General features: G+C 42.4%; 1 protein-coding gene across 1 annotated transcript in view; it reads left to right on the forward strand.

The window, feature by feature from the left end:
- Positions 1 to 22,705, forward strand: part of DGKB (diacylglycerol kinase beta) — a 698,074-nt gene that overhangs the window by 287,996 nt on the left and 387,373 nt on the right. Inside the window, exons 14-16 of the mRNA XM_069094439.1 lie at positions 7,636 to 7,668; positions 13,216 to 13,332; positions 21,125 to 21,198. Of these exons, the coding sequence (XP_068950540.1) occupies positions 7,636 to 7,668; positions 13,216 to 13,332; positions 21,125 to 21,198 (224 nt within the window). The remainder of the gene's footprint in view (positions 1 to 7,635; positions 7,669 to 13,215; positions 13,333 to 21,124; positions 21,199 to 22,705) is intronic.

The raw sequence follows: 22,705 nt of genomic DNA on the forward strand, positions 1-22,705 counted from the left end.
TCTCTCTCTCTCTCTCTCTCTCTCTCTCTCTCTCTCTCTCTCTCTCTCTCTCTCTCTCTCTCTCTCTCTCTCTCTCTCTCTCTCCCCTCTCTCTCTGTGTCTCTGTCTTTCTCTTGTCTGTCTCCCTCACCCCTCTCACTCTCTCTGTGTCTCTCTGTCTCTGTGTGTGTGTCTCTCTCTTTCCTCTCTGTCTCTCCTGCTATTTCTCTGAACTGAGAGTCTGCCTATATAGTTGATAAAAAGATGCATGACTCCAGGCAAGTCACTTTCTCTCCATTTGCCTCAGTTTCTGAATGGTAAAAAGGGGATAATAAAAGCTTGCCCCTTGCAGGGTTGTGGTGAGGATGAAATGTGTTAATATTTGTAAAAAGCACTTAGCACAGTACCTACCTGGCAGGTTCTAGATAAATGAGGATTCCCTTCCCTTCTTCTTCTCTAGGATTTAGGAAGAGCTAGGCTCAGACCCCTGATTCTCAGTAGCTTTGATTAGATTATCTAACAAATCCTTTAGCCTTTCTGAGCCTCAGTTTATTCACAAAATGAAGAAAGGATGAAATGGGAATAATCTCTTAGAAATGTCCCTCCCAGGCTCCCCTCAGGATTTGAAGGAGATGCTGGGCACAAAGTGCTTTCTGAGGTGCCAAGGGTTATTCAAAGGCTCATTTATTGACATCTGTCTTTCCTTCACTCCTACAGCCCTTCCAGTTAAACTGGCCCTTCCCATCTCCTGGCTAGGCGATCTCTCACCCCAGTGGAGACAACAGAGATAAAGGGAACTGGACCAGTCTAGGTTATTGAATCAGCACCAAACACTGTCATCACAAAGATTGGCAAGGGTGGATTTCTGAGGGTCGTCTAAGAGTGGTCAGCCTTTGCAATCACATGGCCACCTGGCCCAGTTCTGATGACAAGATGAGACTTTACCAGTCACTCCCCCATCTGCCATTTTCATCCTCGCTTTGGAAGCTGTGCCTACATCTCTCCCCATCCTCCAGCTCCATTGCCTGCACACAGCCCCGTGGAGCAGAGCTCCTTACTGGAGCTAAATGGCTTTAAATATATACTCGGCATGCAGATCTCAAGTGATAGTCTCTTAATAGATGTCAGATACACTTTATTGCTACCCTCTTTTATTTCAGTAACATTTTAATTAATTCACACTGATTGAATAAATGTACATTGAGACTTGTTTCCTAATGAGGGCACATTTAGAGGAAAGGTTTTGCATCATTCTGATATCCTGTGGGTAATTATATTCTAATTATATGGTCGGGAAAGAGACTCTATAACTCAGTGCTGATATTGTTCATTGGACCCAATTAATTACAGGCACGTAATGAAAGTTCATGATAAGGTTGACTGACAGTCAGGATAAAATTTTAACTCAATTGAATCCTTGCCTAACGTGAGTGCAGAATTGGACTTTAACCTGGTTAGAAATGGCATGAGATGAGATCAGGGGATATTGAGAGGGGAGGGTGTGTGTGTGTGTGTGTGTGTGTGTGTTACTTATGACCTTCACTGACTATACAATGACTTTTTAAAGGATGTGGAAAGAAAATAACCCACAGTCTGCCACATTATTCCTACTTATAATCTACCCTCCTCTTAACTTTCATCATGGCCTGGATAGTGCCCAGAGGTAGAAGGGCCATGCACTCAGGAGCTCAGCTTCAGTTAGAGAATCATCAAACATCCAGGTTAGACATTGGTAACATCCTCCTTAATTAAGGAGCTCTGATTTATGGTAGGTGCTTAATCAATGCCTCTTAATGATTTGATTCACATTGAGGGATGAATGCTTGGGTAGAGCATATGAGGATCCCCCCCCCAGTGAATCACCCCTTCACTGTCTCATCATAGCATGACTCAAGGTTCTTAAAGGCTGTACTACCAGTATCAACTCCAGCAGCATTGTGAGTCTGGAAAGGTTGGGGGTGAAGGCTCAGTGACAAACTGTGTATTCCAATTCAATTCAACAAGCATTTATTGATTGCCTAATGCATACTAATCCACAGGTTAAATATTTGGGGCAGCAAAGACAACAGTGAAACAGACGCTTCCCTCAAGGAATTTATATCTTTCTTGGACATGGGAATAATAATTTCTTTAAAAGTATGCAATTACATTAACAACTGGAGTAAGCAGATAGGTCTTGCCAGATGATATTCAGCAATCCTGATTTCCAGATCAACATCACAGCTCTTGAAGGCCATTTTATAAATTGTGGGAAAAGTACAGGCTTTGGAGCCCCAGGTCAATAGAAGTAGATGTGCCAGAGAGAATATATTTTAGTCTGTTGTATTAATTTGTAAAAATGAGCTGCTTTGTTAATTTTTCAACAAGTTTCTTCCCCTGCCCCAACTTCTCCGTTCTGCACCCCCCACACACACACACACAGTTAGTCACATCATTTGTCTTTGACCACAGAATGAGCTCTTACCCAATGTTTAGGAATGTGTTTCCAATGAAGGAATAAAGACGATTCTGAAACTGAGCAAAAGAGATGCTTGTGTTCCTCCTGTGGCCCCCTGTTCATCTTGGTGGGCACCTCACTGCTTAGTTACTGAAATGGAAACACAAGCCAGATTTCTAGTCACAAAAAAAAAAAAAAACTTTTCTATGTGGAGACCTGGGTCAGTCGAAGCTGTGGAGGACGGCAGCAGTTTGGGGACATTAATATCAGTGGTACCTCACTAGATTTAGATTCACATGCAGATCTCTTCTAGTCAATAGCCGATAAATAAAGACCCAGAAACAGCAAGAACTAGGGTGTGGGAGATCAAAGGCAGAGGAGGCTGGCATCTGGCCCAAATGTCTTCATTCCAGCCTAACTCGTTTACATTTTGGCTCTGTGCATCTCACTCCTTACCTTAGGGAGCTTCATCAGTCAGATGCAAAGCACCATCCTCGAAGGAAGCTCTTTATTGCCTTTTTGGCCTCATTTTCTTTCGGAGTCACATTTGCTCCCTCCATGATTTAGAAAGGACATCGATAAGTAGGACAGTGTGGACATGAAGGCCTTCACAATGGAAAAGGGCCTTGAGCCCAGGGGCCTGGGGATGTTTAGCAGGGGAGACTCCAGGGAGAAAGTGATGGCTGTCTTCAAGTTTTCCAAAGGTCATGTGGGAGAGGGATTAGATTTGGTCTGGTTATTTCTGAAAGGCATATCTAGAGACAGATAGAAGCTGCCAGGAGGCCAGTTTCAGCTTGATTCAGGAAGGGAAAAAAACATACCAGAGCAGTGAACTGACCTCAGCCGTCCACAGGTGGACTGGGCTGGTCCACACAAGGAATGGCTAAGTGACACTTGGCAGGTGTGTCCCTTTGGTGAACAGCTCACCCATTCTCTGATTCTGAGCTTCCAGGAATAGTAGCCAGGTCCACTTAGATAAAAGAAACAGGTTATTCCTGGGGGGGGGGGGGGTTATGACACTGTACAATGATGCTCTGGCAATTACTTTATCACATTAATCAATACATTGGGTCAATTCCAATATTCCAGCTAAACAAATAAACAAGCCCTAGGTTCTGAACCTAATTAACCCTCTGCATTGATCAAATTAACTGAATAAATGTAAGAATGCTACTGTAAAAGGTTAGAGATTGATATACTCATGTTTCATCAGATTGTCAGTGAACAGATTTGTGCAGGCAGTCTGTCATTTAACACACCTATACATCTCTAGATTTTCCTAAATAGTAGAGACATGATCAGATTATTTCACCATGGTCTCCTATATTGTGGACACTGAGTATGCGATGAAATAATCTGGAGTTATGAAGGAAATAGAAATGAACTTAATCATTCAGTCAATGCTTTAAAAAAAAACACCCCCTAAGGCACACAAGGAAGGCTCTGAAAGGCTCTCCGTGATCCAAGAGAAGAAAATATGGCTCCTACATTCAAGAAGCTTACAGCCTAGGATGGCCATCATGGGACACATGAACATGCAGCTAGGACCAATAAACCAGCTATCAGTGACGGAGAAATAAAATTTTGGTGCAGGAAAATGTGGAACAACGTCTGCACATCCAAGAAAGCATACTGAGGTCAATCCCCAACTAGGATTTTAAGGGGACTCTAATCAAAACAATAATGAAAAAGAAAAATGACATGGAAGGTCCCCAAGCACTTTTTATACAGCTCATTACTAGATCCCATCAATAGCCTTTTGTTATCTGAACTTCAGGCATTATTGATTACAGTTTCCCAGAGCAGAACAAGACAGAGTCAGGGTAGATGCTGAGAGAGGAATGGGGGAGAGGGAAACAGAGAGCTCACGTTTCTGTAGCACTTTAGGGTTTAAGGACAGCCCTTCGCATCAAACCTAGGGCAGTAATTACACGTTATAATCTAAATATTGTTTCCTCCTTTGTACAGGTAAGTAAATTAAGGTAAAGAGAGTGGAATCAATCAATCCACATTCAAGAGGTATTTATTAAGGGCTTACTAAGTGTGCTTCTGTGTAGTTCAAAGCATAGGAAGACAAAAGTGAGATAAAGAGTCTGCCCTCAGAAAGTTTACATTCTATTGAATGTGAAGCAACAAAGATTACTGAATGCAGCTTCACAATGATAGGTAGAAGTGCAAGTTCCTACGGTACTTTCTTTTTTGCAAAACCCTTTCCTTAGAACAGCCCTAAGAGGAAGAGAGTGCAGCCAACTTGGCTGCATTTTGTAATCAAGGAAATCTGGCCTGGGAAAGATGAAGTGGAAGAGCTGTGTCTTTGGCAATCGGTGGGATCATTACCTTTTCTGTTTTCCATTTTTTAAATGATTTGCTTCTATAGCTCAGCATCCATTTCCTCCTGCTGAAAAGGCAGTCTGTAGTGTAAGGCTGTCGCGATAATGCTTTGGATCCTGCCTCTTCTGGTACTTGCCTGTTATTATTTGCATACGGCAGCACATTTCCTGTGTCACTCAGCTTCTCTTAGTTAATGCATTCCTTTTGGATTATTCTGCCCAATCATTCCAGAATTTCAGTCAAGAGTCCCATTTCACCATAAGGCCATGTTTACCTCCTCATGTGAAGGTCTTTAATTCACTTTTGAAAAACATTCTTCAGACCCTGGACATCATTGTATTGTCTTTAGAGACCAAGTGTTACTCCTGCTGAATCCGACTTCCCTTCCTCCTAGCCTTGTGACTATAGGGAAGGGAACAAGTATTTATGATCTTATCAGCTCCCGTATTCCACCGGGAAACTCCATAGTTTCCCAAGTCCCACCAATTTGGAGAATGAACTTAGTCCATGTTCTCTTTCCCCTTCTGTATTCAGTTTAAATAAAGCTCTCTTGATTAGAACGTCTTCTCCATCTCCTTTATACCCATTCTAAGAATCTGTTACTTACTGTACCCAAGACAAGATCAAGACTCCATATTTGACACCATCTTGGACAATTGTTTAATTTCCCATATCCCCTTCTCTCTTTTAATTTTGCTACTGTTAGGACCACAGTGCTGGACCTGGAGTCAGGAAGACTCATCTTCATGAGTACAAATCCAGCCTGAGACACTTAGAAGCTGTGTCACCCTGGACAAGTCACTTAACCTTGCTTGCCTTAATTTCCTCATCTGTAAAATAAGCTGGAGAAGGAAATGTCAAACCAGTATCTTTGCCGAGAAAACCCCAAATGAGTTGGACACAAGTAAAACAACTTTCTCCTGAAGAACCTGCAGAGGGTCCATTTTAGGATGTGCCCCCCTGGAAACTATTTTCTCTTACTGGGATCACTCTACTCCCTCAGGAGAACAAACCTATTCCATAGCTCCAGCGTTTCTACAATCTCTTAAAGATCTCCTAATCTACTAAAGATAGTAGGTATCTTTACTTAAAATTGTTCTTCCTTCCCATCTCCTGGTCTGGAGCTGGAGTCCCCTCTTCCTCAAAACGGGTTCTTCTTTGTTTTCTTTTGAAATATTTCTTCCATTTTTCCAAAGGAGGATTCATTTGGACAGACATATTGGAAAGTGAAGTTAGGCACTCTCTAGCATGTCCAGATCTTCTGGAAGCTGAAATATACAGCATCCTAATGAAATTTTGTGAAGCAGATGACCTAAATGTGAGATTATAGTGCTATTGCTATGACACATACTGTTGGTAATTGACTTTGGAAGAAACATAAACATAAGACAGTAATACATAGCTAGTCTCGGTCAGGTCTTCCTAGAGAATTTTAAGAGTTGAAAGTTAAATCAGAGACTTCTTAATACAGGGTTCTTCACCTGGGTTCCATAGACAGCCTCCTCTGCCTACCCCCCACTTTAAAAGTCTGAGAAATTAGATTGAGATAAAATTGTAATCCCTCCTATATGCACACTATGCTTTGACTGAATTTTCTTTTGATTTCCTTCAAATATTTTAAAATATTCTCAGAAAAGGGTCCCAAAGGTTTGACCAGACTGGTAGAGGGACCCATGGACCCCACACAAAAGTTAAGAGGTCCCTCATTTTATGGAGAATGAAAATAAAATCGAGAAACATTCCTTGGCTTTTACATAAGGTCACACTGGTAATATTAGAGCTAGGATTTGAAAGCATATCATCTGATACTGGCTGGAGTCCTTACTCTTTCTATACTAGATAGACTACTTGCCATTCTCTGTCTCTTCAGTTTTCTTCTCTCCTATTTTCTCTGTTGGTCAAATATTATCTATTTCTATTTTTATTTTCCCTGTGGAAGCATCTCCTTCCAGTCAAGCCAGACTTCAAACAAAGAAGGGAAAAAATCACACTTCCCTGTCCTTTTCCATATTTTTCTACAATGTCTACACTGGCAGTTTGTCTGCTGCATGTTTCAAGTCACCTTTTATTATTATACCTTAGTATTGTATTTTGAAAACTGGTATGGTTGCAGGAACTGAGAAATAGTATTTTTCAATTATTAAAATTCTAAATGTTTAGTTAAATGGGAAATTTAAAGCTCTTTTAAAGAGAAATGATTAGTCTCACAACTATTTGTTAGATTATCCATGAATTCCAATCTTTGAAAATCTTTTCAGCTCCATTGTAAAACAAACAAAAACAGTAACACTGAGAATTTTTTTTTGCTTTTTAGAGGGCAATTAAGGTTAAGTGACTTGCCCAAGGTCACACAGCTAGTTTTTGTGTTAAGTGTCTGAGGCTGGATTTGAACTCAGGTCCTCCTGATTCCAGGGCCGGTGCTCTATTGACTGCACCACCTAGCCATCCCTGTCATTGAGAATAATTGAATTTAACTGTATCCTTGGAGGCTGTGTGTGTCTCACTACACAGTCATTCCCTGGAAAGCAAAGCAGGGGGAGGAGGGGATATGGGGAAGTGGGGGGCTTGGAGTCCTGGCTCAAGGGCTCAGCCCAGTCTCCTTTCAGGAAGTGGGCCTGGGGAATAAAAAAGCACCAAGAAAGTGTACTTTGGGGAAGGTAAGTCTGGTGCTTACCAGGTGTGTGTGAGTGTGTGTGTGTGTTTATGTGTGTGAGTGTGTGTGTATGTAATAGGACCAGGGGAGGGTCTTCAATGGGGGCCATGGGAATGAACAGAAAGGAAAAACAAAGAATATATTTGTGTTCACATAGCTCTAGGGCTGTAAACATTTTTTTTTCTTTTTCCTTTATTTGAAAACAATTGTAACATCAACTTCTCTTTTCCAACAGACTCTGCAGACTTCAGGAGTTTCACTTCCCGAGGTGCGTAAAAATTCCCTAATTGAAAAATTAATAATAAGCAAAAAAAAATTTCCTACTTGCAAATATAATGACTCCTACTATTTCATTGTTTTTAGTCAGTAGATTTTAAGCTAATTCAGGGGTGTCACCATCACCATCAATAAAATAAATGCTTTTCTTATTCCTTCCTCTTTCTGGATTGTCTGATCCAAGCGTGATCAGGTTTTGGGGCATCCAGTGATTTTGTGATGCCCACTCCAGGATGACAATGAGCTATAGCTGAGCCAGACCTGATCCCCAATAAGAATTAATACTGCTAAGCGTTTACATAGCAGAAGTGTTGCTGTCTGAGGTCTGTCTGGGCTTCCCCTAGACACACCAGTCTTTCGGGGGAAAGATTTCCTCAATTTTGTTTTTATATCAAGGAATGGCCTAAAGTCCAAGCCATTCCAGGCTCCCTGTAGCATCAAATTGTGATTTGTCATTAATAGCACATTGAGTAACCAAAGCTCAGTACCTCCCCCCTCTCCCCCCTGCCCTACTCCCTTACTCCACAGATACATCTCTATCAGTGACTGAGCACACAATCTCCAATGGTAACTCACTGGAATAGAGCGTGGTCATGGGAGAAATGTCACTTCATCTGAAAATGATCACTGAAGTCTTGTCATAGGGTTAATTTTCCATCCATGTTGGTTTTGCATTTGTGTGACTTTAATCTGAGCCTTCCATCCTTCTGTAACAATATTGTATTGAGTCTGTAGAGCCTTTTTTTGGAAATGCCAAACTGGGTTTTATGTGTATATGTGTATACACATTTGTAATGTCTGTGTTTTTATTTGAATGCATGTCCATATACATACATATTTATGTGTAACATACACACATATATAAAACACATAATATCTGGTCCTCCGTTTGATAGGTCAGGTCATTTTGTTGATTATATTACATTATATATTACAAGAAAATTCCCAAATCCAAGCAATTAACATTCAAAACTGCCCTTGCAAGTGAGGATGGATGCATTGTTTTAGAAGTAAATGAATCAGTCATGGAATTGCAGAGGGATGTCTGGAAGAATGAGGGGGTATACTGGGAGGAAAGTAAGCCTGCCTTCCTGTTACTTCTTGGTGCAGATTATGTGGTGACTACTGTATTGTACAGATTTTAAATTTCATTGTTAGGTGATACACAGGTAATAAGAGGCTGACACTCTTTTTATTTGATAAGCATAATTATACTTTAAATTCAACAGAGTTGTTTGGGTCTTTGCATTCACTATTTAGAGATATCGATTGTTTTCTTTTTTTCTTATTGCTCAGCAGAGCTCAAAAGGCAAATACCCAAATTGCATAAAGAGATCCTGAGATTCTCCTCCAAAGCTCTGGTTAATTCTAGGACCTTGGATCTCACCCTGTGTCCTATAAGGCAAAACAAATCTTCCTCTGTGTAATGCCAATTAAATCCATAGAAATGGGCAGTAATTGGTGAATTGCAGAACATGTATAATATTTTCCTTATTGGATGCACTGTGATACAAACAGAACTGGTGGTCTTTCTTTTTCTTGGCACCGAGGCTTTCTCCTTCTTTCTCTGAAAGTCTCTGACTAGGTGTGCTGAGAGGGTCTGGAGACTCCTCTGGAGTCTCTGACTAGGTGTCACTATATTTCCAAAATTCCCAAAGTTCAATATTTGATTTTGTTGTTAGAGCTGGGCCTCTGGTGAAACTTCCCAGCCCATGCTGACCCACAGACTCTGCCAGTCACCTCTTGGACTATGGTCTGCCTGAATGCCTTCAGCCAGAATCAAATAAAACCCACCTTGAGAAAGCCAAGTGTGTACTAGTACAGGGACCACTGGGCTTGGCATTCCCTCTCTGCAGGGGACTGCCCAGTTAGCTCCCTGGCCCAGCCTGCTGCTTGGGGAGCTTGCTTCCCACTTCCCAGGTCCTTCACTTCCTCCCACCAGAACCCATCCCTCCCTCTCTTTGTCATCACTTTGCTGGGCTCTTATCCTCACCGGCAGAGGCATCACTAGGGTGGGGTGCCTGGGGTTTTGACCCAGACACCTCATTCAGAAGGTTTTGGATGCACTCACAGCCCTTTAGTGGAACAAACAGTACTAACAACCTAGTTACCAAGCACATAGCACGTCCTAAAACAGGACATAGCGAATCTGTATTTCCGGCCCTGGGAGTGATCTGGACATCTGCAGTTGATAACATCACCGTGACAGTCCCCCATCTTCACCAGCCCTCCCCCAGCTGGGGGCTCTCAAGCATCTGTCCACGGTGAGTGCTGTCCATGGTGGCCTCATGCTCTGAAGTCCCCAAGCTTGAGTGCCTGAAGGCACATGGGGATTTTATTCACCACAACACAGCCCTTAGCAGCTTCAGAAACAGATGTTGCTTCCCCACCCTGCCCCCTTTTCTTCTTCTTCTTTTTTTTAAAGCAGTGACCCAAGAATTTGAAAGCAGCTCCTTTTGGGCCAGCGTCCGGTCTGTACAGATAGGCACTGATCACTAACAATGGAAGCAGTGAGAAGACTGCTCCTGTGTATGAAGGGAGGATGGTAGAGTGCGTCCCCCTCAGCACATCTCAGTCTGTCCCCAGCCTCCCATAGCTGGGGTGACTTCCCAGTGCCTCTCTTTACAGTTCAGTAACAGAGCATATGCTTCTGCAGAACCAGAGAGTCCTGGGGTTTGGGAAGGACCAGGTCACGCAGGCCCCCTCTTTCACAGAGACCCAACAGACACAGCCAGACCCAGGTGCGCGGACACTGGGGGCCCCACGGTCACACAGCTAGTAGTGACCAAGGATGGACTTGACCTCAGGAGGATGACTTTTCCTGACTTAGGACCCAGCGCTCTATGCACTATCCTACCTCCTAGCTGCCCATTTCTCACTTAGGCTTGCTGCATGATCCCTTAGTGCCTAGAAGGAGTCAAGGCAAGTGCCACCCAAATCCTAGCCATTGGCCACTATCACCACTGAATAAATGGTACATTTGAGTCTGCATTTCCTCATCTGTAAAATGGGCCTGATTGACCTCTCAGCTTCCTCTCAATCTGAGGTCTGGGACCCTAGAGTTGGAAGGGGCATCAATGGCCATAGAGCCTGACCCCTTAAACTGGCAGGCCAGGAAACTGAGGCCTAGGAAGAGTGCAGGACTTGCCCATGGCTGTGCAGGTGCTGGCAGAGGAGGAGAGCTTGTCATTCTTTGATGGTGAAATGAACACAATCCAATTTGGAGAATGTCCATTCCATTGCTGTGAACTGCTATGAAAATGACTCCAGAATAGAGACAAGAGATTGAAAGCCAGTAGTATGAAAATCAGTAGAATGAAAGGTCCTTGATGACCAGGGTTTGGTTCTCATATTCCCAGCACCGTACACAGTGGTCTTTCCTTAACTCCTCCCTACCACCCTTCCTCCCTTTCTTCCTCCCTTCCATCCTCCTTTGTTCCTTCCTATCTTCCTTCCTTCCTTCCTTCCTTCTTTCTTTCCTTTCTCCCTTCTCTCTTTCCTTTCCCCTTCCTTCCTTCCTGCCATCCTCCCTCTCCTCTTCCCCCTTTTTCTTTCTTTCAGGGACGGTTTTCTTCATTAGCTTTCTGGAATTTCTCATACATAGGTCTGGATAGGAGGGAGCCTGCCTACTCACAGTAGCTCTCAGCCTTCTTCAGGAGGCTTGTTTGACAGCTTAAACGTTTGGCCCCAATTACAGAGAACAGTTTGGACAAACAGGTCCCCATGATGTAGTGAGACATCCTAGAGCTTTTCAAACCAGCTGTCTTCACCTAATTCCTTTTGTCCATGATTATCTCCTTTGGCTCTCATGCCATCCCTTAGCATTGGATACTGCAGATTTAATTGGGTCTGTTTTTCCTATGAGGTAACACTGTCTCAGGAAGGTGATGGGACTTTCCCAAGGTCAGCCAGGAAGCATTTATGAAGATCACACTATATGCCAGGCAACTAGATGACCCATGGTATATACACTGGGCCTGAATTCAGGAAGACGTGAGTTCAAATCTGGACCCATAGGGATGTTGTGAGTATCAATTCAGATAACATCCATAATGGGTTTAGCACAGTGTGTCACATAGGACAGCCATTGAATAAATGTTGTGCTTTCCCTCTTCTAGGCTCTGTGCCAGGTCACATAGAGGGGTCAAAAATCCGAAATGGAATTTGAACCCAGGCCTCTTCTGACATCAAGCACTGGGCTCTGTCTGTTTTTACCAAGCTGCTACCTCATGCTAGTGTTACTCATTAACTGCCATTTGTCCATGTTGACCATAGTGATGAAGGACGACTGCTGGACCTAGTGACAGATACTGTCACAATGTTACATTCCACACCCTCCAAAGACATGACTTGTCTTCACTCCTAGTGATGTTGGGTTGTCTTGGGGATGAGAATTGAGAGCAAATATTTGTTATACATGCAAAGGGGCCATTTTCTAGCAATTCACCACATTGATGGCCAAAGCTGAGTCTCTAGGGGAGCAGGCAATATGAGAGAACTCTCTAAATCCAAACTTTCAGGGTAGCTGGTTTTTCTAACAACATACACCTTCCAAGGAAAAGGCCCTGGGAGCCACTGGACCAATTATTAGGTACCTGTGTCCATAAGTTCTTCCTCTGACAGAGATGATGCCTTGTCCTGCACTCAGAGCTAGATTTAGCAAGGGCCTTCCTTCTCCTTCTCCTTCTTCTTCTTCTCCTTCTTCTCCTTTCTTCCCCTCCCCCCTCCTCCTCCTTCTTCTTTTCCTTCTTCTCCTTCTTCTTTCTTAGGACTTTTCAAATCGTTGTCACACTAAGAAGGCAAGCAAAGGCAGTGCCCATGCATATTTAAATAGAATTAAAGGCCACTTTGAGCAGCCAGGTGGCACCACAGGGGATAAAACACCAGGTCTGGAGTCAGGAAGAGTCATATTCCTGAGTTTAAATATGGCCTTAGAGACTTACAAGCTGGTTGAACCTGGGCAAGTCACTTAACACTGTTTGCCTCTATTTCCTCATCTATAAAATTAGTTGGAGAAGGAAATGGCAAATCATTCTGGTATCTTTGTCAAGAAAACCCCAAATGGGGTCATGAAGAGTTGGACATTCCTGAAATGACTGAATGACAACCAAAGTCCACCTTAATAAATAATGCCCAGGAGCAGAGACTTAGAATTAGAAAGACCTGAGAGGTCATCTTGTCCAACCCCCTCCACTGACAGACAAGGATTTCTAAAACATCATCTAAAAGTTGACAAACTCTCCTTGACCAATTACACTAATAGTTTAGGAGACACAACCAGCTTGAGATTTTCCATAATTTCTTTTGTTTGAGACTCCTGACTGGGAAGATTTGTTAAATACTTTCCCCTTTCTTTCATTCATTTTTACTAATGGTTTGTCAACATTTCTATAGATGGTATTTAATAGGTCCTGTTCCAATGGAGTCAGGTAAAATCAGCCTCTCTTAACCAGGTTAAAAGTTCAATTTTATTTTAAGACATGAAAAAATGAAATTATTTTATGATGGTGAGGCAGTATATTTATTTCTCTTCTATTAGGATCGCCAAGGAACCGTGAACAAGGACAATGGATCCTCCCAGCAGGCCAACAAAACTGGGGACAAGAACAAAATGCAGAGAGCCAACTCAGTGACTGTGGATGGACAAGGCCTACAGGTGGGGCATTGCTTCTGCCTCCCATCACTACTACCACCACCATCATCGTCATCTTCATCATCATCATCATCATCATCATCAACATTCTCATATGTTTATTTTGTTCATTCTAGTCTTTTAGGGACATGCATCTCCAATCATCAGGCCATTGGTTTAAGTCCCAAGTTTGACTTAGGGGGCAGTCTCCCGGTCCCTAGTTGGTAAATAGATCAACATGTTGATCTTCTAGGTGAATATCACAATGTTTTTTGTTTGATCTGGTTTCAATATTCATGGTGTTCAACTCTCTAGTCGGCTGATAGCCCATTGCACTCTGGGGTCATCAGCACTGGGGTTTAGCCTATTGAGAACTTGGTATGAGTATGGAAAGAACCAGATTTTAGAATCGTCATGACAGTAAAACTTGTACAAACCAATGCTTTGGGCAATGTAAGAATAGATATTGGGTTTTGTTTTTTTGTTTTTGAGTTTAAGCAAAACAAGAAGGGATATGTTAATTCATTTATATATATATATATGTGTGTGTGTGTATGAACATATATTTTCTATATCAACAGATATACACTATATAATCACCCATCATATAAAATTTTGAAGATACCTATTCTACTATATGTATGTTCCTAAGATACATGATTCATGTAAGTGAGAAAACTTACTGTGATCAATTGTAGATGACCAATGAACTCCTCTGCTCAGTTCTGCCACTTCCTACCTGTGTGAGCTTGGACAAGCCATTTAACCATTATAGGTGTTTGTTTCGTCACTTGAAAAATGATGTAGCTTTCAAAGATTTCACCCACCTCGAAATCTATAGCCATCTAGGTTGCTGTAACCAAAAATAACTTTAATATCATCTTCATTGTTGTCATCAAAAGATATTGATTTTGTTCATTTACAGAAGTAATGGGGCAGTGATACAGCATTGAGCTTGGGGTCAGGAAGGTCTGAGTTCAAATCTGATCCCAGACATTTAGTTGTGTGACTCTGGGCAAATCATTTAAACTTTATCTGTCTCAACTATAAAATGAGGACCTGCCTCCTGAGGTTGTTGAGAGGATCAAATGAGATTGTCTTCGTAAAGCACTTAGCACCATACCTGGCACATAATATCAGTGCTGCACAAACGCTAGCTAGCATTTTTATTTCTGTCCATTTTTTATAAACATACATGATCCAGTTAATTTTAGCATTAACCAGAATTTGGACAAGAGTTTTGGCAAACCCCGGTGTATAAAATACTCTTGGTACTCTCAGCATGTTGCACTTCTGTAAACTGGTCTCTAAACTCATAAACTAATTTGTTTGAGATTTAATCACATGGACAGAAACGCATGGAAATGTTCATATTGTTTAGTTATGAAAGGCCAAAGGAGGAAATAGAAAGGGCCCAGCCCGACCCCTACTTATTCCCAAGTCACAAAAGAGAGAAATCGATTATTTTTCTGTTTTGCTAATAATGAACTTCTTAAAGTAATAAAAATGGTAGTGCTTTATCAAGATTGAGCAAAAAGAACTGCCAGAAAATTAATTTAACCCATAAGCTTTAAAAAAAATGCATCATGAGAAGCATTGAATTGCAGCCGCGTTTGCATATAAGTCACTGACAGCGGAGATGTGCCGGCTTAGAGAGGGTGATTAATCATAGTTCAGAACATTCATCTTGCTTCTTTCTAGCTAACCAGCATAATGATCAGGATTATTATTTCTAATTAGAGGAAGTAATAGATCATGTATAACCTTCGCACGAGTCTCATTCATTAAGCCCAGTCCCGGGGGACTTCACGGAGAGGTAGTTGGCTTCTCTGTCTTTGTCATCACTGAGGCAGAGGTTTCCTCTAACACCGATGGTCCCAGATTATGGACATGGTAGCACATCACAAGAAGTGACGACGGAGATGGAAAAGATGCAAACACTCACATACGTGTCCCCCGTGGAAACATCTGTGGAGAAGAGCGCGTGGTGCCATTGATAGCACAGATGCCCCAACGAACGTTTGAAGAGAGCGCTCTTAGTCACATGATTTTACATCATAGGAAAGTTTCCCAAAGGAGCCGTTTGTCTGAGAACAGTACGACTTCCCTAGATGATGTTACGATCCAAGAACAAGACACTGCTTTTTCCTCCATTCAATGTGTCTTAAGCAGAACTGCTCACTCTGCTTCCTCAGAGTTGACACCCCTTCCTGACTCTCCTGCTTAATTCAATGGAAAATCATGGGTTCAGTCTCTAATTCATGCTCAGGCACCTGCTTTAACTGACTGACCTTTTCAGGCCAGACCTCAATGTCCTTCATTCTTCCCATAGTTAGAAGCCATTAGAGACAAGAAGTCTGTCTTTTTGTTATCCCAAGAACACACCCATAGGGTTGAACTTGATGAAGGTTCTTCCACTATGGCACATCATAAGGGAAAGACATAAACTCACCTGCCAGATACAAAGGAAGGTTTCCATACCATGTCAGCAAGCATAGACTTTTCATGAATTTTGGTCCAGGATTCACAAGACTACTTTGTTGAAAAGTTTGTCCAATCTGTGTTGGTAAAACTTAACAGGCCAGCTTTGGATCTTGATTAATCACTCCCCCAAATACACGGGTGATGTTGCAACCTGGCATGTAATAAGGGCATAATAAATGCCTTTTGATTGATTGGGGACACTGGCTACTCCATTTTCCATTCCTCTTTCCAGCCCAAGTTCATCATCTCCCACCTTTACTGTTTGCCCTCTGGGGAGAGATCATGGCTACCAAAGCTTGCCTATGATTTTCATATGTGTGTGTTTGTACATATACAGATATACATATAAACATCTATAATATATACATATACACACATGTATATATGTATGTATGTGTCCTGCCATGGTGATCCTTGTGACTCTTCAGGATAGACGTGTCTTTCCATGTTTGTGTAAGATTTACCCTTGTTAAATCTCATCACAGATCATAAAAGCAGTCACAAATCCTTATATTCCTGCCAAAGTAGTAGTATATATAGGGATAATGGCAGGTCCTCCCTCTTCCTTGCCAATATAGCATACATACCCCATGACTTTTTCCCTGCTCCCTTAGCCAATGATTCATGATTTCTGTTGATGCTTGCTTTCCTGGCCTCTGGGCCTTTCCTTCTGTTGCCATAGTCTTACTCCAACAAAGGACATAATCACATCTTGCTCTCTCTCTTGGAAGTAGGTTCCTAACTGGGTGCCCTGTTTCCAGAACCTTCCTCCTTCACTTTATACTTTGTGATGCTGTCATATGATTGGCCAAAGACATTGCTTTCATATTTTCATTACAGTGATCCCTTGAATAAAAACAAAACAGAAAAGACAGTGACTCTGTCCCTTGCAGATCTCAGCTGCAGACTCTTTATCTTTATTTGGAAGGCCTTCCCCAATCAGACTTGAAATTGTCTTTCTACTTCTGTCCAGTCCCAGCCTTTCACAAATTCCATGTCCTAATTAGGTTGATCTAGACCAATATTGGTTCTTAACCTCTTATTGCACATGATGGACTATACCCCTTTGTCCCTCTGTTGAAGTCTCCATACTCCCCTCTCAGAATAAAGCATGGATTATAAAACAAGCCAATTATGTTAGAGTGCATTTACCCAAATTTATGTATAAAAGATGCACTGAGTTAATTTATTGACCCCAGGGTAAATATCCCTGGTGTAGCCATTGAATTACATATTCTGAATGAGAAGGGGCCTTACCAATGAGCTCTTTGTCTCTTTCCATGAATCCTATCTATTACCACCTCAACAAATGTGCAACTTGCCCCTGATTGAATACCCTAATACCACCCCCAGTGACAGGAAAACTGACATCTGGCTGGTATGTCCCATTTCATATGCAGATAGAAAGCTCTGGTGACATTGAGCAGGGGCTATACAGCTGGACTAACTCCTCTGGTATAAGGGCTGCTCATCTAGCTTCGGTGTCTACCTGGTACTCATGCTTAGTGGCCACACTGGTAAACCGTCATGGCAGACTGGCTAAATCAGGCTAAAGGTAACCAAAAGGTCTCAAAACCAGTGTTGAGTTAGGGGGTATTTGCCCCACACAGGTGAAGACATCCCCTGTGCAATGAGCAGAAGAGAGGGGCGGCTAGGTGATGCAGTGAGTAAAGTGCTGGCCCCAGAGTCAGGAGGACCCAAGTTCAGTCCCAGCCTCAGACGCTTAACACCCACATACCCACCCACCCACCCACCCACACACACACACACACACACACACACACACACACACACCATACACACCCACACACAAACTAGCCGTGTAACCTTGGGCAAGTTATTTAACCCCAATTGCCCTCCAAAAAGGCAAAATAAATAAATAAAATAAAAATAAGGAGAAGAGAACATTTTGTTCCAGTGACCATGAAGGCAGCTGAAGCAGGTGTTGTGAAGCACTTAAAGCTGGGTTAGACATTGAAAATGCCCAAATTTATCTGCTGCATCCCAGGCCATCAGCAATCATCTTGACTTTTTTCTGGCCACTGGACTTTGGTGATTCTAGAACAGAAAGTGAGGCGGACAACTTTGTGCAACTCTGCCTAACTTAATTCCAATTCATTCTCAAGTCCAGGCATTGTCCCATGATGTCATTGGTCCTCTTTGAAAACAAAGGGCAAACAAAAACACTGATCTAACATCTTCTTCCTTGTAACTTTGGCCCATTGGATCCTGATATAGCTCTGTCTAAGGGGCAGCATGGCCGAGAGGATAGGGAGTCAGAAGACACAAGTTGTGTGATCAAGGACTTCTCCTGCCCCGTTTCCTTAGTTATCAAATAGAGGTGAAAAGTTGTACGTGTAGTGTCTACCTCCCAGGGTGGTGTGAGGCACCATTCATTGAGACAAGGTACATGAAACACTTGGCAAACCGTTTAGTGCTATAGAAATGACAAACCAATGTGATGGCATAGAACAATTCTAATTGACAGGACAGACTGATGAATATGTGAGGACAGCTAGTGTGCTCTCCTAAGTCTCCTCCTATGAATTCAACATCCCTAGTACTTTTAAAAGACCTCCATAGGAAATTGTTTCAAATGCCCTCTCTAACCCCCTCATCCTCTGTGGAACCAGTTCCATTTTCATAAAATACCAGAATGCCCAGACCTTTTTAAGAACCAGAAGGGGCCTCAACACCCCTGTCATCTAACCCACATCCCCAATTAGCTTCTTACAGCCTGCCTGGCAAGGCCTATCCTGGATAACTTCCAGTTACCTCCAGAATTCAAATACAAAGTCGTCTTGTGGCATTTAAGAATCTCCCAATCTCCCCCTTCTTACTTTTCCAGTGTCTTTTCCATAGCCCCCTCCCCTCCACACACTCGAAGTCTCAACCCTGAACTTGCACAGAGTCCCATCTCTCATCTCCATGCCTTTGCAGAGACATAGGCTATACCAAGAATACACTCCTTCACTACCACCTCTTGAAATCCTTGGCTTTTTTCAAGATTCTGCCCAAAATTTTAACATGGGATTTTCCTGGTTCCCTCCTCCATTTGAGCCTTTCCATCACCTAAGGTCACCTTCCTCCTACCCAATCAGCAAGTATGTATTAAGCATCAGCTATGTGACAGACAGTATACTAGGCACTGAGGATAAAGGTATAAAGAATGAAAATCTTCATCTCTATCTGTATATAATTATTGATTTCCAGGTTGTAATCTCCATTAGAATGGAAGTTCCTTGAGGGCAGCCAAGGTGTTTTTGGCTTTCTTTGTAACCCCAGTGCTTAGCACTTCATTAATGATTGGGCACTTAAGCCCTTCAGTCACTCTATAGAAGACCCAAGATACTGACTACCATTGGTGTTATGTTTTGGATAATTGACAAGGTCTAGCGAGTTCCTGGTTATATTTTTTTTTCTTCTGTAATCCATATCACACTGTCATGGATATAGTCATCAAATGTTCCAGACTGTATCTTAGGATGAGTTATTAAAGGAAAGCTTTTAAAAAGTTAACTTAAAACAGACAAGTTAGTAAGAGTTTCCTGGACACAACATAGACACTTGTGAATGATGGGATGAGAAGTTGGAGGGATAAGAGTGAATCCCAGAGATCAGAAGGAGAATCACAGAGAGCTCTCATGGTAAGAATCAAGGCAAGAACAAGGAAATGCAGTCGAGTGATGAAGAGAACTCAGAACTCACCAAGAGGGAGGTGAGAAGTGAAAACACTGAGAAGAAGAATGTTGAGAAGCAGAGTGAAGGGCAGGAGTCAGAACTCACAGACAGAAGTTTCGTCTTCAAACTCACGGGTAAAATCAGCATTTGGAGATAAGCGTGTAGAGGAACCCTAACTTGCTGACCAACAATGGACAGTCCTCAATCGAGTTTGGTTTCCAGATCCTGTACCCACACTGTGATGCCCCTTCCTCATTTGATGTCCACACCGGGGCCCCCACTTTAGGAGCCCAGCCCAGCCTTCTATGCCATAGTTGGTACTCCCACCCATTTTCACATACTGATCCTATATCCCCTTCCCTGAAGATTTGACCAAGACCAGCCAGTGAATTAAGAATCATAAGATTCCAGATTTAGGCCTGGAAGGGGCCTTAAAGGTCAAGCCCTAATTTTACAGAAGAGGAAACTGAGAGACAAAGACAGGAAGTGAATCTTATAATTCCAAATCTGAAGCTCTGTCTACCTCTCCACAATGACAGCCAGTAATCACAATCTGGCTTCAGATCATTAGAGCTGAAAGTAACTTCGGGAGACCCTTGTGGAAAACAGAGGTATAGAAAGGTCAGGTGGCCTGCCCAGGTGGCCTCACTGAGGAGGTCAGTAATAGAATGACTCCACATGTTTTTCTTTTGTGGTATATAAAATTTATTTATGAGCTCTGTATTGATGCCAACACTTTACTCATCTTTTCTTTTTCCAATTTATTTATTTTTAGTTTTCAACATTCATTTCCACAAGATTTTATTACAATTTTTCTCCGTCTTTCCCCTACCCCTCACCCCAAAATAGCCAGCTTCCTGAATACCCCCTTCCCCAATCTGTTCTCTCTTATATACTCCTCCATCCCCCCCCAAATTTTCTAGTAAGGCAAGATGGATTTCTGTACCCCAGTGCCTATATATCTTATTTTCCAGTTGCGTGATAAAAACAAAACAACAATCAAATAATTTTTTTCATACACATTTGTTTTTAAAACTTTGATTCCAGATTCTTTCCCTTCTTCCCTTCCCAGCCACCCCCACTGGGAAGATAAGCAATTCAATGTAGGTTGTACATTTCCATAGTAGGCATACTATGAAATATATCCTGCCCCTCACTTATTCTATGTTTTCCTTTTACGAAAGTTCTTCCCTTTTCAAAAGTGTTTGCTTGTAACTACCCTCTCCCACAGTCTGCCCTCCCTTCTATCATCCCCCCTCTCATCCCCTTCCACCCTACTTTCCTGTAGGGTAAGATACCCAATTGAATGTGTATGATATTCCCTCCGTAAGCCAAATTCAATGAGAGTAAGGTTGTCCCATCCCCTTTCACCTTCCTGCTCTTCCCCTGCATTGTAACAGTTATCTCTTGACTCTTTTATATGAGATAATTTACCTTAATCCCTCTCTCCCTTTCTCCTATGACTCCACATCTGAATCCATCAGCTCATTCTCCCTCATTTTTCTGAGCCACCATCATTCAATTTGTTTGAATTCAATTATTTCCCCCAGCCCGGCCGGCACCCCCTGTTTATTTGCCATTGCTCATTTGTTCATCCTTTACCAGACCAGACCATAAGAGCTGATGACCTTGTCTACTTCTTTTTCCTTAGATTACTCCAGTTCCTGGCACTCACCCACTGTTGGTTTTTGTCAACCCCAAAAGTGGCGGAAAGCAAGGAGAAAGGTCTGTGCTCTTGGCCCTGCTTATCCTGTGTTTCACGTGTGTGTAGAGGCTTTGAAATGAATGTAATGGTATGACATGATATAACCGGAATTAATGATTTATAATTGAGTGTCCCAAGGAGCAGTGTTTCGTCATGGTTCGAGACCTGGCCTAGGTCCTTGTCAGGAACATGTGAGCTCAGAATCTGTTTTTGATGTACCCTGGCTGGATATAGGCATATGTACAACCTCCCAATGGCCAAGGTACCTCTGAATCTCAGTTATGAGAAGGTGATGCCTTACATTGATACAGGAGTTTTCTCTCCCAGAAGTTCCCTATTCTAATGAAATCACATGCCTACACCCTCTCCCTAAATTACTGTCCAAGTTGTGATTAACTCAGGTTGAAATCTGTGGGAGAAGTCTTGGTCTGATTCCTCCATTTTTCATAGATATTTTATATCTGGAGATATTTTAATATCGTAATGGGGATTTTTATGAACTTTTTTATTGCCTTAGTTCAGGACTCAGTATTTTATTTCATGCTATTAAAATAACCCACAAATCATTCACTTTTGTTTCCTGTGATCCATGACCACAGAGGCTAGGATCATGATTTTGTCACTGTGATTCTCCCACTCTTAGACGGAGCAGAGGGATTGTGTATCGAAATCCATAGAAAGAACACCAGTGCGCATTTATGTAAAAATGAAGCCAGGTCACAGGGTGTTTAAGAAGCGGGCTGGCCATGGAACAGGTGTGTCACAGCTGTTGGCAGGGTTATAAGTAGGGTCAGCTACTTGGGGCTTTGCCCTGGAGTGCTACATGCCAGAGGGTGTTCTTCCCCACAGCCAACTCCATTTGTTCTGTGCCTGCTCTGCCTCCACCATTCAGCAAGGAACTCAGCCCCTTTACTTCACTGGTCTACAGCCCCCAAAGTTCTGTCAAAATGGTACCTCTCCTTCTACCTGACTGCCCCCAAAATGTGGTCATGTCCCCCCTGCATCCTACTGGGGTTTGAGGAGTTGGGACATCATCAATCCTTGGTTATTCAAGAGGGTCTAGAGCTGGAGGAATCTTTCCAGTAAACATTCTCAGAAGGAAGAATGATACCCTGCTCATCCGTGCCAGGGCTTCATTCACTTTAGTTAGATAACTATGGGGAAAAAAATAAAGGCGTATATACACATATGCATGCATATATGCCTATGTAGACATACAAGTATTTATGTATATGTGTGTACTTGTGCAAATATGTGTGGCCGTGTGTAAATGTATGTGCACATAGAGACTGGACTCTGATGACACTGATATAGGGAACTCCCTTACCAAAGCAGATGGTCTGTAATTCACTATTTTAGACAGTTGTCCAAGGGCACTGAGCTATTTAGTGATTTGCCCAGGGTTGGCCCCAGTCATGTGTGTGTGTGGGTATTGGTCTAGAAATGACATCATATAAACTTGTGTTGACTTCTTTGGTATTCTCTCTCTCTCTCTCTCTCTCTCTCTCTCTCTCTCTCTCTCTCTCT

The sequence above is a fragment of the Petaurus breviceps genome, unplaced genomic scaffold, assembly GCF_028583685.1.
Source record: "Petaurus breviceps papuanus isolate PSGF00001 unplaced genomic scaffold, PetGlider_PUasm1.0 218, whole genome shotgun sequence".
Lineage (NCBI taxonomy): Eukaryota > Metazoa > Chordata > Mammalia > Diprotodontia > Petauridae > Petaurus > Petaurus breviceps.